The sequence below is a fragment of the Phalaenopsis equestris genome, unplaced genomic scaffold (genome assembly GCF_001263595.1).
Source record: "Phalaenopsis equestris unplaced genomic scaffold, ASM126359v1 Scaffold000848, whole genome shotgun sequence".
Classification (NCBI taxonomy): domain Eukaryota; kingdom Viridiplantae; phylum Streptophyta; class Magnoliopsida; order Asparagales; family Orchidaceae; genus Phalaenopsis; species Phalaenopsis equestris.
Genome location: NW_018165288.1, coordinates 242,625 through 261,762, shown reverse-complemented (window position 1 = coordinate 261,762; position 19,138 = coordinate 242,625). Strand labels below are relative to the sequence as shown.

The window sequence follows — 19,138 nt, the reverse complement described above, 5'->3', positions numbered from 1 at the left end:
AGGAGTGAGGGTCCGCCACTCCTCTAATGTTCCACACCAAAACATTAAACATGGTCCATGACACCCTCCCCTCTAATAATCCTAGAGGGTAGGTGGCAGTGCTCACCTTCTGAGTGATAAGTGACATCAGTAGTATTTGATTGTGGTAATTTCGGTATTTCAGATTTCCTTCTTCCACGTTTTCTACTGTATCTCTGAATTTGCCATTCGGATTCAAGGACAGAGACAACAATTGCTGTAGGATTCTGCTGTGAAGAGATAGTGTGAGTGGAGGGATCAGGAGAGATAGTGTTTTAGATTATAGTTTATATTTACTGAACAATTACAGCTAATATAATATATTCTGAAAACATTTACATAATGTGTTTATTTGGAAGTTTAATTTTCTTTAAATATCGATTATCCCTAGTACACTTGGCTCATTTGATGATAGATGATTGTTATATTTCATCAAACTATCAATTTCTGTTTATGTATATAGTAGGTGTAAAATTAGTAATATAAGAAAGCTCTTTAAATTTTTTTATCTTAAAGGCTCACGACAGACTTTTGATGAATTTTCATCGGATAGTACAATATTTCATTTACGATGGAAATTTATTCGGTTATCTAACCGACCAAAATTTCTGGTGGACATTCCTATTGAAAATTCAAATGACTTATTTATGGCAGAAATGCTGCAGGAAATTCCACCAGCATTTTTTTTTGGCGAATAAGCAGAAAGACAGGCAATCCTTCCACACCTTTGCCGGAACTTTTCAAAAGAAATTCCCTCTGAAAATTCACAGGAATATTGTTACGATGGATGGATTTTTATGTTGTCTGAATGCATTGTCAACAAAGAATTTTATGGCGGCAAAATTTTCATTGATAACCGTCCAGTAATAACATTTTACAATAGAAATTCAATGTTTTCCAAATAATTTTCGATAGGAATTAGCAATTTTCATGTAATATTGAATTTTTTGTACATCTACAATTCTGTTCCTCAATATAGAAGAAAGCAAATTAAGTGGGAAGTATAATGTATTGCATTGAAAAAGGCATACAGATCATACCAGTGGCAGGAAGGACAAAGATAATTTTATCTCTGAAACTTTGTCTTTTGAGGACTTTGACCTGGATTAAAGAAAGCGAATGCATTGAGGAGGTTTAAAGGCTAATGTCAAATTAAGGAAAAAAAAGGTAGGAGTAGAAGACTCGCTTCAAATTCCACGAAGCCTCCAATGCCAGAACCCTCCTTTGAAATTAAAGTGACAAGTAAAAGGTCTTTCGCGTTCCAATATAATTCCAAGTCTACAATATATAACTAAAATTAGAGCAATTTGATAGCAAAAATCCTCAAGCTATGAAATACTATCGCAATAATTTCAGCTCAGAACCTGTATTCCCTGTTATAGTTATCCTGCTCTGATTGCAACTACGCGTCAAGTTTAGCTGCATCGTACCAGAGCAGCAAAATTATTAGAGAAAATAAAAAAAGAAAGTTCGGTCTCCTGAAGTTTTTTTATGCATAAAAGTGCAAGCCTTTTACTTACAATGAATAATTTTAATACCTGTTCAATTCCAATTGAAAATCCTCCTACAAAAAGTGCATGAGCGAAACCCGAAACATATGGAGCTTCTTTTAGTGAAGCAATAATGGAAACATACAGGGAGCCTTCACTGTTACTGATCTCTCTTGACTGCACAGCCTTCGATTTGGAGAAGTTAATTTCCAGATGCTTTGGTGTGTAAGGAAAGAATAGGCAATAAGGCTCGCCTAGAACATCATCAATCCATGGCTTAGCATACCTGATGTGAATCAAATTTTTACAACAGTAATGAATCAGAAGAAAATACAGATCTTACTTATAGATAAATATTAGAAGCAACATACCCAATGATAGGTGGATCAACCCTACACTCAAATGGAACTTCAAAGTTATCCCCAGAGTATTTGTATTTGTAAGCACTGAGATCACTTAACATCAAAGAAGAAACATAAACGAGTAAACCCCACTGGCCATCCAACCGAAAGAAAAAAAAAAATTACTTGCTAATAAGACTAATGAGAGAAACTGAACAATATGCCACCAAAATAAACCACACTTGCCAGCGCAAACCCAAGGTGAAAAAGGTAATGGGTGATGTTAAATCAAGAGTAAAACTAAAGCAAATTTACCAATAGCCATGAAATAAATTCTCAAAACTTTTTAGAAAAATGACATTACATAAGGGTGACACATTGACAAGTGCCTAGATTACAGAGAGTTGTGAGCAAGAGTTGGCTTTTATGCTATTTGCAAACACTACAGATAACCTAATTATAATGTAAAATTGGTAAATATTGGCTAGCAAATGACATGAAGGTAACTAATCACAACTTGATCAATCTGTGAAGAAAATGTTCTGACTAATAGCTAGCTTGTTTTGCCCTTAAAGGTCATCTACTCTCTCAAATACATAAAAAAAAACTTCGACTTTTTTTAAATTAGAATTTTATAACTAATTAGTAGTGAAAGAGACATGATAATGCAGAACATAAGACTGCATAAAAAAAAGCATTAGATCAAGTTACTATAATGCACAAAGGGCAACAACTATCCTAAAGAAGCAAATGATGTCGACATTCAAACAACGGTCAAGTCTAAAATACCAAAATTATCACGATCTTATTATATCTCGCTTGTAATCCAGAAATCTAGGAGAATGGAGAAAGACTTTCCTCTGGTTAGTGCTTCGATGAGAAAATACCAAATTAAATCTTTTATTCAAAAAATTAACTAAACAACTAATAGATTCCTAACAAGGAACTAAACATGAACCATCAAAACTGTCTAACTTCAGAACTGAAAATTGTAAAATTGGTGAATATGTAGTATACCACCGAGAATGAATAGTAATAGTAGCAAGATCCTCAAACGACCGGCAAATAACTACCTCAGATAAAACTCTAGGATAACGTGAATGTAATAACCAAATTTGTGAAATCAAGTAAAAATTTTGGCAGCTTTAAAATGTACCACAAATTTCGCTTCCCTCAAGTTTCAACTGAATCAATTATATATAACTTATGATTGGATTGGGAAATATAGAAATTGTAACCTATAAGTTTAATTAAACTTAATTAACCCTTAATTACCCCTCCCTAATCCCAGCTTTACTGTTCCCAACCGACTCGAGATATTTTAGCATTGGGATGCATCGAATGGAAGGGTCCTCAATCTAGAACCTTCGCATTTCTTCCTTCCCCTCTCCTTATTCTCGGTTGCGCTCGACAGAGGACACTACGAGAAGGCTACGATTGTGACACTGTAGCACATGCACAATTGCAGCACAACCACGATTGCAGCACAACCAAGTTTCATAGCTCACGGTTTGGACTTCTAGGACGAAATTGGTGTGTATGAAATCCTACCTTCACATTATTTGAGGCATGCATTTTCTTCCTCACTTTCATTTTGAGATTAGCTACGAATCATGCATCGTTTTTCATTTTCATTCACCGTAGCAGAGAAGAGGTTGTCTCGAAAGAGACAAAATTAGTTTGTGAACTTCTGTAAGGGTCTTAAGCGAGAAATTAGCGAAGATTGAAAAAGGCTGAAGTGATAAGAAGAAAAGAGAAGAAAAGCAGGCAGTTTCGGTGAAGGTTGGACTATGCCGTGAAGCTTGTTTGAGGTATGCTTCGACAAATCAATAATGTCTTGGTTAAATCACTTTATAAGCCAAGATATTATGAAATCCTAAGTTATTTACAGATTTTAAGTTATTCACCCGAGGCGGCAAGCTCGTGGCAACCGTGTGAAAACAAGTCGTAAGACAACTCTGTAAATTCAAGTAAAATAATACTATGCTAACTTAAGAAAAATAATTTGAATAATGAAAATTGCTCGAGTTTTAAAGTTTGATTTTTGTTTTATATGTTATTAGTATCAGCATAAATGTTATCACAATGTTCAGTTAATTATTAAAGATTAAAAATCTAATGTGGAAACCGAGGTGAGTAATTACATTTCTAAATTTCAATAATCTTCTTTATTTCAAAATATATGCTTTCCTCCATTAATGCTCTAGTTTAGTTAGATCTTTCATATTGTTAGAAATGAAAGATATGCAAGATAAGAGATGATTAAAATATATATATGAGATAAGAGAAATGTATGATGATTCGTTGCAAAGCAGAGTAAGTATACATGTAAGTAGACGAATGAATATATCTTAGAAGAATGCATGCTATAAAGAATTAAATAATTTATATAGGAATGTTTGTATGCTTGTGTGTGCATGTTAAGAGTATGAGTTCACCCCTGAATGATACAAACAGGGGACGCAGTGTACCCGTGCACATAGTTTTTATATCACCCCAAATAATTATGATTTTTCGCTAACTAATCGTTATGTTAATGAGAGAATATTGACCAAGGGTGAGTTGACAAAGCTTACCACCCTAAATAAAAGTGATATTTAGATCACTAACCACTGTGCTGACGACAAAATATTGACTAGAGGCGAGTAGAGATTTTTCCAACCCAGAATATCACAGTCAGCGTTGCTGTAATTTGTAATATGATGAAAGCTGTGACTTAGATGATCAAAAATTTTGAACCTCAAGTTAGTAACTATGGAGGAGCAGCAATGGGCAAGTACTTGAAGCTCTTTGAAGTTATGAGACCACATTTTTTTTCTAGAGCAAGAGAGCCAGTGGAAGCTGAAAATTGGTTATTAAAGTGAAGAAATTTATTGATGGGTTGTCATGTCCACCGGAGAGGAGAGTTACCCTTGCCATATTTACTTTTGAGAGGAGAGTTGAAAGATGGTGGCAAGATCAAATATAAGAGAAATTTGAAGATAGAACAAGCAACTTGGTGCAATGGGACGAGTTTGTCAAAATTTTCAGAGAGTAGTTTTTACCACCTTCGACCAGAGCACAGATGCAAGATAAATTCATTAGGTTTGTGTAAGGAGATCGATCAACTATACAGAAAGAAGAGAAGTTCACTATGTTTTCTAGATATGCACCCAACTCGTTTGAAATGAAGATGAGAAATGTCACGGATTTATTTATGGATTGAAAGATTCTATCAGGCAACCACTAGCGTCACTTGGGATTAAAGACTATTGAGTGCTAGTGGAGAGGCCTAGGCAGGAGGAGATTGATTTTCAGCAGACTTGGAAGCAAATAGATTTGTAAGCAGAGATTGAAGAAGAGTTGATGAATTTTGATACCGAAACATTATAAGGAACAAAGATTGTAATAACCAATTTTGTGAAATCAAACCAAAATTTTAGGAGCTTTAAAAGGTACCACAAATTTTGCATCCCTCATATTTCAAATGTATTAATTTTATAAAATTCTAAGGGTCAAAACAATCAATTGTATATATAATACTATGTATAAATTATGAAAGGATTGAGAAATATAAAATTTGGGAGTTTGTAATATAAATATTTTATTTATGTTAGGTTTTCAATTTAGAAAATAAGAAAACCTAACATATTAACAATATATGAAAATATGGCACTAAATAGGACACGTGGAGAAAAAGGATTCATGTAGCCGACCCCATGTAGTGGATTAAGACTTTGTTGTTGTGGTAGGTTTTTAATTTAGAAGAACCGACGTCAAGCCAAATCAAATAACAAATTAATCGACATCAAGATGAGTAATTGTATTTTTAATTTATGATAATATTTTAGTTCTTCTTGACTATTTTGTATTAGCAGTTAATGATACTTGTACAAGTTTTATTTTATATGATAAGTTCTTTACCTTACTGGTCACATTATTATGGATGTTATTATCAATCAAGAATGACATAAATCAAGCAGTTGAATTAGGACTTCCTATAATTAGGAGTTTCCTTATTTAAATCATTTTCAATTTCTCTCTCCTGATTTACCTCTCTTGTTAATTGTACATATTCTTTCGTTATAGCTGAATATATTTAGCTTAGGAACATTTATTAAATTACTTAAAATAGATTGTACAGATTATTGTTTAATGGAATGAAAGCTAAGGGAAAATGCATTGAGCCAATTTTCTCAAAAATTGTTATGGTATCAGAGCAATTGGTCGTACCCTTCCCTGCTTACTGTGACTCAATTCCTCTGTCTTGCACATAGAGATCGCTCACCACTCTTTTCTCTCTGCCCTAGCCTTCGCTGGTTTAGACGAGTTCCCATTCCTTGTGTGCATGAATCGACCGATCTTCCCTCCCTCAATTGGGATTCAATTAGTCAAAGCCTTGCATCATTCATGTAACGCAACCCTTCCTCACAGTGTCGAGCATTCTTATCCCTACTGTGATCTTCCTTACCCCACGAGATCGCCAAAACAGCTAGCCTCTCCTCCTGTGCAATCTGACCCAGTTTCCCGCCCTAGCGTTTATTAGTCTCGCAGAATTACGTTCTTTACTCGCATAACTCAGTTTTCTTTGGTTTTAGGTTGATTAGTTTCAATCAACAACTTTGTTGATATAAACTTGTGAGTGACAATCCTGTTTAAAATGTATTCTGAGAAAACACATGAAATCTTAGCTATCAGATTTATGAGAAAGAATTATGTAGCATAAGAATTTCAGTTCAAGATGTTTTTGAAAGGGAAGGAGCTTTGAGGTCATATTGATGGGTCTTCTCCAGCACGTACATAGACGAAAGACCTTGGCCAATGAGAGGAAAATGATGCTTGGATTGTTACTTGGATTTTGGGATCTATTTAGGTTCATATGGTGAACAATTTACGATCCTTTGGCACAACTAAAGAAAAATGAGAATACGTGCGCGTTTACAATCAAGATAATACTGAAAGACGCTTTCAATTGGAATTTGATATAAGTAATTATAGTTAAGGTAATCTCTCAATTAAACAATATTATTCTGGCTATCTTAAAATATAAAGTGAATATTCATGTATTATCTATGCTAAAATGTCAAAAGAAAATTTAGCTAGTCTTCAGGCTATTCATGAAGTGAGTCGTCGTGATCAGTTTTTAATGAAACTCAGATCTAAATTTGAAATTTCTCGTGTTGGGTTGTTGAATAGAGATTTGATTCCTTGTTTGGATGTATATTTTGGTGAATTATTGTGCGAAGAACAAAAAGTTGACGACCCAAGCCGATATCGGTGCAACCAGTAGATCATTTGAAATAGTTAATGTTACATATGCTGCTCAGACCCGAGGGAAGAGAACAAAGCAGTGTTACAACTGCGAAGAGTTTGGTCATATTTCCTGCCATTGTAGTAAGAAGTTCTGTAATTATTGCAAACAAAACAGACATATTATTAAGGACACGACCCCAAAACAACATACCACAAGCCCTCATGTTGAGGTATCCGACTCACAATCTTGGTTTGAAATCCACATCTGCTGGCAATAATCAATTTGTTCTCACACTATATATGGTTAAACAGATGATTCTCTTTGTCTTTTCTGTTCTTAGTTTTCAAGGGAAATGTAAGATTATTACTTCTATTTCTTCTCCCATATTTGTTGATTCCGACGCCACAAATCATACGACTGACATTTTATTTATTGCATAATCAACACCTCTATACAGGTACTCAACATATTCAGGTTGCTGATGGAAATAATATTCCAATTACAACAGTTAGAGACATTAGTCCATCCTTCCGACATGTCTTGGCTTCTCCTAAATTATCTACTAACTTACTGTTGGTCAAATGGTGAATAATAACTGTGATATACACTTTTCCCGTGATGGTTGTATTGTGCAGGATCACGTGTCCGGGAAGGTGATAGGAAAAGGGCATAAAATGGGCAGATTATTTCCATTACAATTTGTCGTTCCTCAGACTTTGTCATTAGCTTCTTAAGTTGTTGAAAATAAGGCTAGCATGTGGCATAAATGATTAGGTCATCCAAAAAATATTGTTTTGAATCATTTGTTGCAAAGTGGTGTTTTTAACTCTATAGATAAAAGTTTATTGATTGATTGTTCTTCTTGTAAATTGGGCAAAAGTAAGAAATTATTTTTTCCTATTTTAGATAGTCGTATCAATAAATGTTTTGACATTATTCATAGTGATGTTTGGGGAATTATATGGTAATTTCACATGCTTAGTATAAATATTTTGTGATTTATTGACGATTACAATGGATTCACATGGATTTATTTTTTGCATTCCAAAACAGAAGTGTTTAACGTGTTTTAAACATTTGTGACATTGAAATTCAGTTCTCCACTCATATTAAAACCTTATATTTTAACAATGATGGTGAATACATGTCTCATGAGTTTTAACCAATTCTCAAAATCGACATTATTGTTAGAATCTTCTGTTTCGGCTAATTTCTGGACTGCAGCTTTATCTACTGTAGTTTATCTGATTAATCGTTTACCTTCTCAATAATAAAAGTTTGATTCTCCATACTATCGAATTTTTGGTAAGCATCCTAATTATCATATGCTGCATACTTTCAAAAGTGTTTGTTTTGTTCATTTACCTGCTCATGTACGACATAAGTTGGTAGCACAGTTTGTTCGATGTGTCTTTATATGTTACAACCCTAATCATAAAGGTTTTGTGTGTTATGATTTGATTAATAATCAATGGAATATCTCTCGAGATTTCATTTTCTTTCAACATGAATACTATTTTCACCATCTTTCAACACCTGATATTGTTGTACTTCCTCAATTTGATGATTTTTATTTTGATAAATGGTTCAAGCCAACCTTGTGTAAACACCTGCCCTTCATCTCCAGTCCTTCCCGATGCTACTCCTGAAAATGCTCCAATGACTCTTCAATGATCAACTCAGCACATTCATTCTTCTTCAGATAGACATGGCTATTCTGCAATTTTAACTAATACTGGAATTCCCACCTCTTAATCTCAGGCTACTAAACGGACTTGTTGGATAAAAGCCATGCACGAGGAACTTCAGGCACTTTAAGACAATCACATTTGGGATATTGTTTCATGTCCTACAGGTGTTAAACCCATTAGCTGTAAATAGGTTTATTCTCTTAAGCTCCGATCTGATAGTTCCCTTGATAGCTACAAGGCAAGATTGATAGCTCTTGGCAATCGACAAGAATATGGTATTGATTATGAAAAGTCCTTCGCACCTGTGGCTAAGATGACAACTGTCCGACTTGTTCTATCTATTGCTGCATCTAAAGGCTAGTTCTTATGATAGATGGATGTTAAGAATGTATTTTTGCATGGGGATCTCAAGGAAAATATCTATATGACTCATTCAAGCTTGTATTCTATACCCTCACATGATGTTAGTAAGCTCAAATAGTCTCTATACGGTTTGAAACAGGTTCCACAGGCCTGGTTTGAAAAAGCTCATAATACTTTTCTTAGCTTCTCTTTTATTTAAACTCAATATGATTCTTTATTATTTCTTTTCAAAACTGATAAAAGAATTATTTTGTTATTGGTCTATGTTGATGATATTGACATCACAAGATTTGATACTCAATTGATATCTCATTTAAAGGAGCGTATTCAGGGTTCTTTTCACATGAAAGATTTGGAGTCTTTAACTTATTTCTTAGGTCTTGAGATTCACTCTTCTACCACGGATATATTTCTTCATCAAAATAACTATACTAAGAAACTCATTACCTCGGCCAGTCTCGATACTCCTTTGAAAGAAAATGTTAAATATCACCGAAATGATGGTGATTTTCTATCTGATTCATCTTTGTATCGACAATTTGTTGGGAGTCTCAATTATCTGACTATTACAAGTACTGATATTTCATTCGTTATGCAACAAGTTAGTCAATTTATGCAGGTATGTACGTATCTTCATTTAGTTGCAATTCGACACATTGTTAGACATTTGAAAGGTACTTCTCATTGTAGTTTGTTCTTCTCTGCGGAGTCTCCTATTCACTTGACAACCTATTGTGATTGCTGATTGAACTGATTGTTTTGATACGGGTCGATCTATTACAAGTTAGTGTATATTTCTCGGCAACTCTTTAATTTTTTTGATAAGTAAGAAACAAGATTGAGTGTCTAAGTCTTTTATTGAGTCTGAATATCGCGTTGTCCTCTGCTTGTTCTGAGATAATTTAGCTTCAGGGTTTGTTGGTTGAGCTTAGTTTTCCTCGACTCTACTTCTCTTTATTCAGATAATACTAGTGCTATGCAAATTAATGATAATTCTGTCTTTCATGAGCGCACGAAACACATTGAAGTGGACTGTCATTCTATTCGAGAAGCTTATGATAATGACGATATTTCTCTTTCTCATAACTCTTCGGATCTCCAAACGGCTGATATATTACTGAAGCTTTTTCTTGGCAGCGTCATCAGTTTCCTATTGTCAAATTGATGCTTCTTGATCAATCAACATCAATTTGAGGGGGGGGATATCAATTAAGAATGACATAAATCAGGCAGCTAACTTAGGAGTTTCCTTATTTAAATTGTTTCTAATTTCTCTCTCCTGATTTACCTCTCTTGTTAATTGTACATATTCTTTCCTTATAGCTAAATATATTTAGATTAGGAATATTTATTAGGTTACCTAAAATAGATTGTACATATTATTATTTATTAGAATAAAAGCTAAGGTAAAAGAGATTGAGCCAATTTTCTGAAAAGTTGTTAATTATATGTATGTAATTACTTACTATCATTTATTGATTAATGATAAATATAATCTATTGAATTGAATGCGATGAGCACATGAATGATATGATTACATTGGCTGCTTGTACGTACATAATTGACTATGATGAGTTTATAAATTTATGATACATACGAGGAAAAGCTAAGATACACGTGCACGTATATGAAAAAAAAACATTGATATTAAGGTACATTAATTAGTATAATTTTTTGATTGTGTTCTTAAAACAGTTGTAAATATATATAATGATATGTCATTGATATAGTAAGATTCCTTGAATAGTATCATAATCTTAAAATATTAAATATTTATATTGATTTATTAAAAGCTTAACTTACATTCATATTTCTTTCTTTTCATTTGCATTACTGTAATTTAGGAGTGTGCATATTCACTGGTTTTGATTAGCCCATAGTTATTTTAAAATAATTTTTCAGGTGTAATTAATTTTTTTAAAAATGAACAATAGAAGAGAGAATATTTATAAAAGATGTGGACAACATATAAAGAAGTAAGATTTAATTTTATTGTTTTAATTTAATTTGAGTAGTGATTCTTTCATTTATTTAATAATAAATGAAAATAAAAAAAATTGTTCTCACCATCTGATTAATTGTACCCGCCTATGTTAATTCCAATCCCCGGATCGAGCCATTACAGTCTTCAGCTTCGATAGATGCACAGGAAAGCCCTAGCTTGCGCTAGTTGATCATCCTTCATACGTGTCGATCAGCTCCTCATGTAAATCGTTCACACTTAGAGCTGCCATCTGCTATAAAGCCTCTCGATCTCGACTCTGTCTCTAATTATACCCGTCCTTTTATAGAATGAATCTTCCTCTTAAGTTCCCCGCTGCTCACTTCATATCCCTTAATTTGACTCTGTTTAAATCGTGCATCTCAGCCCCTTCGCATTGTTTTTGTTTCTTGTATAAGAAACACTTCATACTAGTTTATGAACTAATCGAAACCGAGCATTATAATATATAAGCTTTATTAATCGTGCTAAGATCGTAACTTCTTAGATTGTTGTAGCATTTCTGCAAAAAAGTAGAAAGAAAAGATTGAGGCCAGAGTAAAATCAATATAATTTTGTGATCATACTTTGATATACAATATTGTATGTAGAGAAACCTCGAGTCAAATCATATGACGAAGTTTATGCTTTTTGTCACGTAGTTAGATTTATTTTATCCGCTGTAAATATATTCAAAATGATTTTTTTTTTCTTCTGTTTAATTTGAATGATTCCTTTTTACTAAATTTATGTAAACATGAGCAATGTTTTGTGTTGTTCCATGTGAATTTAGATATTGAGTTTATCAGTCGCTCTATTCTGGTGCATAATGGATGTTGAAGGTATGTTTAACCACCTGAATGACACTAGCATCTAATTACGTCTTCTGTTGATTGGTAGATGGGGCCGTCATGGGGCATGGTATTACTTTCTTCTCCTAAGAATACATTTTATAATTTTGCCTTATTCACTTTCTTCGAAAGTCACAAAATGGAGAATATTAACATTTAACAATATTTATGTGGAAGCGTGCATTCATGAATTTCACAGGGTTTTATCTTTCAATTTTCAGAAACAGTCAGGCCTTTTCTAATTAGACTGAAGAAAAGTAGAAGAGAAAAGCCTAAAAATCCATCTAAGCAGTTAATAATCCAGTTAAATAAGATAACAAAACACCAACCTAAGTTTGACAGCAAACTTGTAGCCTTTGGATGGAAATGGAGCATTTGTCAAGGTATCTGATGGAGTCTCAACTATAATCTGATTCAATTTAATCACACTAGCCACAGTCTGCAATTTGAAGTTGGAACCCTGAAAGAAAACTATTGAAAGGAACTACCTAAAGCTCGGTGAAATATTGGTAGAAAAATCCATTTATGATGGCCTAGAATTCAAAACATAACTTCTTGAGGGAAAAAAGCATGAAATTGTTTTACCTTGAGTTCGACCTTCAGCAGATGCACGAGCTTCTCCAGTGATTTTATTTAGAGATAAAACACTTTCATTGCTGCAAAACCACTGACCTGGCAGAAGACCATCTGTCCTTACATGACAACAAAGAGCCTTATATAAGTGCTCTGGCTAAGGTCTCTTTAGAAGTTAAAAACGTTACTGATAGGAAATAGCTCAACCAATCACGTGGCTTTCTCTGTGTAATTTGTAGAACGCAATCTAAACTTGACATGTAATCTTAACTGATCTTACGTAACCCTCTCAAGTCACAAATTGCAATCAAATTTGTGAAAGAATTTGTAAAAAAACGTATTAAAAATTACTTACAGGCCAAAATGACTAGCAAAATTTCTCAATCTAGGCCATTTCTTCAAGCAGAAGAATTTAATCTGAACCAATCCATTTAAACCAGAAGCTGGCTTGCAATATTGTCAGGACCATCAAATAGCAATAACAAAGATATGGGGGATAATTGCAAGAGAATCCAAACATAAAGTTTAGAAGTGTCATATGAAATTCCCATATACCATCTCTTCAAAAGAACATTATACTGCACTTGAAAATATTTTCTGACGGAAGAGAGAAAGAGAGTAAAGAAAAAACTTTCGCACAGGCATTACTGATTTTGAACTAGCACATAATTATAACAAGAATTGTTATGGAAGGTATTCAAGAGAAAATTGATACCAAAGATATGTCGAATTTACGAGCATTTAATACAATAAAGCTTATAATTAAAGCTATGCCCAAATAATGAAACGAAGGTCTCCTAGATGAAGACCAGATGCCAAAACAAGCATCAAATCCAGTTGAATACAAAGCAGGTTTAAAATCAACAAGAACTTCTCGTTTTTCTGTTTCTCTTTATGATTGTTTTATTTTCTTAGATTACAACATTTCCTGCAACTAAGTACTAAAACAAATTTGCTTTTAGTTGAATTTTCTTTGCAAATATTCATGATACTTACTCTATGAAAGAAGAACATGGGGATTAGCTGGCTTAAACTAGACTTTAGATACAACAACAACAACAACAACAACAACAACAACAAGCCTTTATCCCACTACGTTTGGTCGGCTAAATGAAACATTTATCTCCATTGTGACCTAACGAGTGTCATATTTTCATTTAATTCTAATAAATTAATATTATTTTTATACAACATGCCCAAGTCCTATTAGCTCTACCTCTACCTTTCTTGACATAAGTCAAATCTATATCTTTTCTCCTAACTAAAACATTAGATGGTCGACGTTAAATGTGACCAAAACATATCATGTTTGCCACTAGAGCTACTCCATCCCTTTCAAGGATATATTTGTTTCGCATTTTGTCTCTAAGTGTAAAGACAAATCCACCAAAGCATTCTCATCTCTAGAAGTGGAAACGAGTAGAGCATGAGCGAGCATATTGCTTGTTTGTGTTCAGTTTATTTGATTTTTTTATGACTCTACAAAGGCTCGGGCACGAAAAGAGCTCACAAATAATGTATTCATGTTCGGCTCGATAATAACTTCACTTATTTGTATTAGCTCGCGTTCGAGCTCAAAATAATAAATATATAACTTAATTAAATATTGAAACTTAACTTTTTTTTTAAAACCCTTCCAAAGGGAGGCAAATCGCATCCACAAACTATAGTTGCAGGCCTGCACTCCACTTTTAATTTCAATCGCCTTCTCTTACTTTTTGCATTAAATCAACAATGACAAAAAAATCCTCAATATGGGACTAAATGCTGAAATGAGAAAACACATTACACATGAGGGCAAGCAAGTGCGGGGAAGGAATTTTTCAGTAAAAAAATTTTAAGCACATTTATATAATGTAGAGAACTGATTTGGAGAGAAAAAATTCTCCCTTGAATGTATTATTCACATGAAGGGTATGCATATTTATATTTTCTTTTTTTTTTTTTTGAAAAGGTAAAATTCATTGATAAAAAATAGAGGATACAAAGTAGTTTCATATATTTTCTCTCTATTGTCATAAACTTTTTGGAAGATATTTTGGCATCGTCTTCTACTTTAGATAATTGTATCATCACATGTCTCCCATCAAAGAGGCAAATCTTCCAAAGTCCCAATAGTCTGAGATCTTCAAATGTCTTTCGAACAATTTCCATTTTGGGATGTTCCAATTGGAACTTCCCAATGAGGGTGAATTTGAACTTATTAACCAGGTTGGAAACTTCAACATCAGACAAGAATAGAGCCAGTTTACCACTCTTCTCACCCGTCTTCTTGATAAGGTTGCAGTTCTCCTGGCTTTCGAATGATTCATGGTAAACCTGAGGGAAAATGAGGAAAACCCTGATATGATCCCATAGACCCAACCATATCAACAAAAGAAGCCTTCCCAATGTTTAAAACTGAAGTAGTCGATGGTTGAGAAGGAGCAGTAGTCTTGGAAGAGAGTTGAACAGCGGTAAGCTACTTAATTCTGGACTACAGGTAGTTCACAGGAAGGAGGCCAGTGCAACAGACGGAGTCGTAGGAGACCGCAGAAGGTGCGGCTGAAAATAAAAGAAGCGCGACGAAGAAGCGACGCCGCAAGACGCAGAATTCTTCGAGTGTCAAAGAACCGAATGAACGAGCCGGTAGCAGCAGAAGCGCGACCGTAGGAGGCACAACTGACAAACATGCGAGAAGAAACGACGCCGCACGGCACCTGTGCTACAATCTTGACAGAGGATGCACAACGAAGAAGTCAACGCCGCACGACGCAGATAAAGGACAACGGAGAAGAGGAGATACGACGAATTCGATGAAGAGATACTAGGTTTCGCCATAATGAAGAAACTCTAGCAGAACGAAATTGGAACAAACGACATTATGGGTAGACATATTTATATGTATATATAGATTTTTTTTTTAAAAAAAAGGCTAATATATTAACCAGAAAGAAAGACGTAGATACAATGTTTTGGAGGGCCCAAACATGGTACCCTGCCAACACCAAAACCACAAGAGGTTCCAAAAGTAGAAAATACAGAAAAGTACATTGGAGACATAATAAAAAGGTTCAAAAATGTTGAAATACATAGTATCAGGTGGCTAGAGAGCAACCCAATTTGGTTTTGCCTCTGCCTGTGGTTCTGGGGTAGAAGCAAGCTAATAAGTTGGTAAGATGATTGTCATTGTCAGTAGTAACCAATGTATCATCTAAAATATTCCCGAGCTGGAGTCAGCCTCAATTCTTTTTCTTCCTTATGGAATAGACCTGTCATTCCTCTTCCGCTGAGTTGATCTTGTTCTAAAGTGTGTTGGAGATGTGCAGATTGTTGAATATTAGAAGCAACTTCATGTTGTACCGGCTGATCTATTATTGGATCAAAAGAGTCATCTCGTGTTTCTTGACATGTATTTGAGTCTTCTTCAATAATAGTGGGTGGTATAAGCACAACTGGATCTATAACTGTAATATGTTGTTCTTTTTCAAGAACCGTGGTGTTGGGAAGAGGATCGGGTTGCATCTTCTCAACAGGGATAATAGGTGGTTGTTCTTTAGCGATATTCGGCCTTAAATGAGGATGCAAACGATAGCAAATAGTAGAGCTGTGACCAAACATACTACAATGAGAGCAATAAGGAGGGTGTGATTCAATTTCCACATTTTGCCGTGGGGAGGGGTCCCAATCCATACCTCATCCGGAGCTGGTTGAGTGATATCCCTCTCAACTAACACACAAGCCACAGAGAGTCTGGTGACAGCAAGCATATATATATTAAAAGCCCAAGTGCTAATATATTAAAGAAGAAAAGGTACAGATAGGTTGTATGAGATGACCTAAAAGAAGACCAAACTCACACAATACAACATAGAAAAACCCAAAGAAGCAAAGATACATAAATATAAAAAAACCAAAATCCACCAACAGGTGCAAAGGTGCTAGGGACGTCCCACTTTAGTTTTTCTTTTGCCTCTAGTTCTCTGAAGGGAGTCAGCTAACAAATTGTTAAGATGCATACAATTACCTGAAGTAACCAAAGTATCATCCATCAGATTTCTGAGCTCAAGTATGTCTCTGTTCTTCTTCTTCCTCCTGATGTGTAGACTTGTCATTCCTCATCCGAGAATTGACTTATCTGATCAATGGATTGATCCAAAGGTAACCGGACAGGTGTAGGACGTTGCAGATCATGATCCCCCTGAGTCTGAGTAGCATTGACATCTTTCTGGACCTGATGAGGCGGTAATGAAACAACAAAGATATTTTCACCTTTAATATCAGTGATGGGTTCAAGAGCAGGCGGTCTGAAGAATCTCCCTCGCCTCCAAGATAGGAGGTTCCAAAGACGGGGTAGCTACAACAATGTGTGGAGACTGAATGGTTGATATATTGTCTGCGGGAATAGTGGCGTCTTCAGGTGTATCCTTTTGATGATCAATAGTGTCAAAAACTTGGAGCTGAATAGGAGGAGATGGAATCATTGCCTCTAGCGGAGTACTTTATTTTTTTAGTCTGAGGTGGGGATGTAGATGATGACATTGAGAACTGTAGTGGCCGAACATACGACAGTTTGAACAATACGAACTCTACCTTCTGCCAATATCCATGATGTTGTGTGCCCAACCAAATTTCCTCAGAAGCGGAAGAAGTAATGTCTCTTTCAACAAGTACTCTAGCTTCAGATGGACGAGAAAGAATAAAGGTAGGAATGTACATCTTGAGTGGTTTACAATAAACTAAGGCAATAAAATACAACACTTTTTGCGAAAAATAATGAAATTTCAGATCAGGAAGAGAAATCCAAACAAGAATTATTAGAATTCCATCTGTGAGTCAAAATCCACAGACCATTTCAGAATCTTCATTGCTCTGTTATCAATCCAGATTATTCTTCTGGCAAATAAGCGTGCGTTATCTTCTTCATTATTAATTTGAATAAGAATGTACCTCCCATCTAATAGTCCAATTTTCAACTCTCCAACAAGGTGCATAAGTTCAAATTCCTTGCGATGTCCATATAAAAATTTTCCAACCAAATTCAGACTACAGGAGGAAGCAAGTTGAATATCTTCAGCTTCTGTAAAAAAGATGATAGACTTTCCATTCTTCTTAATAGGTTTGTTAATGTCATCCTCCCACTCAAACGAAAGATGGAAAAAACACGATTTAGGTGTAGCTGAGGCGTTAACACCCGTGAGGGCGGTTGCATACGATCTGTCTGAAGCCATGTGTGGCGTTAAGAAGAAAACAGGCGAAACATGGCGTCTATCGAAGCTGAGAACAGAACAAAATTAGGGAAAAGTGTCGTCGACCGAAGCTGAGAACACGAAACCGCAGAGCCGAGTACTCCTGAGCCGCTCGCTAGAAGGGAAGGAGCCGGAAGCCAAGAAGCTTCAGACTTCGCGAGATAGGAAGCGGCAGAACTAGCGAGAACAAAATTCGCGAGACCGGAAGAATCGAGACGAGTGGCACTGCAGAGAAGCCACAGAGCCGAGATGGGAAAGCTCGCGAGACGCGAGAAGAAGCAACGAAGCTGCTATAAACAAAAGAAATAACAATGAAGAAAGAAAAGCCTTCCGTCAAAAAGACCTCTTCATAACGGTTGTTTGAGAAGTGTTCTTTGCAGCTTGTTGCACGGAAAACGAACGAAGAGATTCTTACGTAAACAAAAGAAATAACAATGAAGAAAGAAAAGCCTTTCGTCAAAAAGACCTCTTCATAACGGTTGTTTGAGAAGTGTTCTTTGCAGCTTGTTGCACGGAAAACGAACGAAGAGATTCTTACGTAAACAAAAGAAATAACAATGAAGAAAGAAAAGCCTATGATTTTGAACCGGAGAAGACAAAGTGAAGGACGGTGGAGATGAACGAAGTGATTAGGAACGTCTTATGCGGCTTGTTATGACAGAAGGAGGAAACAAAAATTTTTAAGAGATTTGTGTGCGAATGAGCCCTCCCATATATTTATGAAAAGCTCAACGGCTGATTTTATTGAAATAGAAAATGATACATAACAGTTGTTTGAAAAGAGCGCAAAAGAGACACTCTACCCATACGATACAGTAATACCTAAAAAAAAAGATACAGATAAACTCAATAAAAATTAAAACAAATTTAAAACATGCAGAAAACAAATAACTAGGGACGAGCCAGTTTAGTCCTGCTTCTTTCTCTAGTTTTAGGAGTGGAACCAGATAACAAACTTTGAAGAGTCATGTCATTGGTAGGAGTCACCAAAGTATCATAGACTCAATAAAATTAAAAAAACAAATTTAAAGCATGCAGAAACAAGTAACTAGGGACGAGCCAGTTTAGTCCTGCTTCTTTCTCTAGTTTTAGGAGCGAAGCTAGATAACAATATTTGAAGTGTCGTGTCATTGTTCAAGAGTAACCAAAGTATCATCCATTAAGTTTTCAAGTTGGAATATGCACCCAACATTCTTCTTCCGTTGAAAAGTGTAAGTCTGTCATTCTTCATCAGAAAACTAGCTCATGTGATCATCGGTCTGATTAAATATTAGCACCGCAATAAAAGGAAAGGCAGTCGTTGCTACAGTGATAGGTTCCAGTGTACGTGAAGTATGAATTGTTATCTCTAGACCTGATGCTTCCAGAA

General features: G+C 35.1%; 1 protein-coding gene across 1 annotated transcript in view; it reads right to left on the bottom strand.

Annotated features, from left to right (window-relative positions):
- The window catches only part of LOC110031831 (nuclear pore complex protein GP210), a 172,228-nt gene that overhangs the window by 11,991 nt on the left and 141,099 nt on the right, over positions 1-19,138 (bottom strand). The window contains 7 exon segments of the mRNA XM_020735245.1: positions 1,059-1,119; positions 1,205-1,296; positions 1,383-1,437; positions 1,557-1,794; positions 1,880-1,963; positions 12,298-12,439; positions 12,554-12,655. Of these exon segments, the coding sequence (XP_020590904.1) occupies positions 1,059-1,119; positions 1,205-1,296; positions 1,383-1,437; positions 1,557-1,794; positions 1,880-1,963; positions 12,298-12,439; positions 12,554-12,655 (774 nt within the window).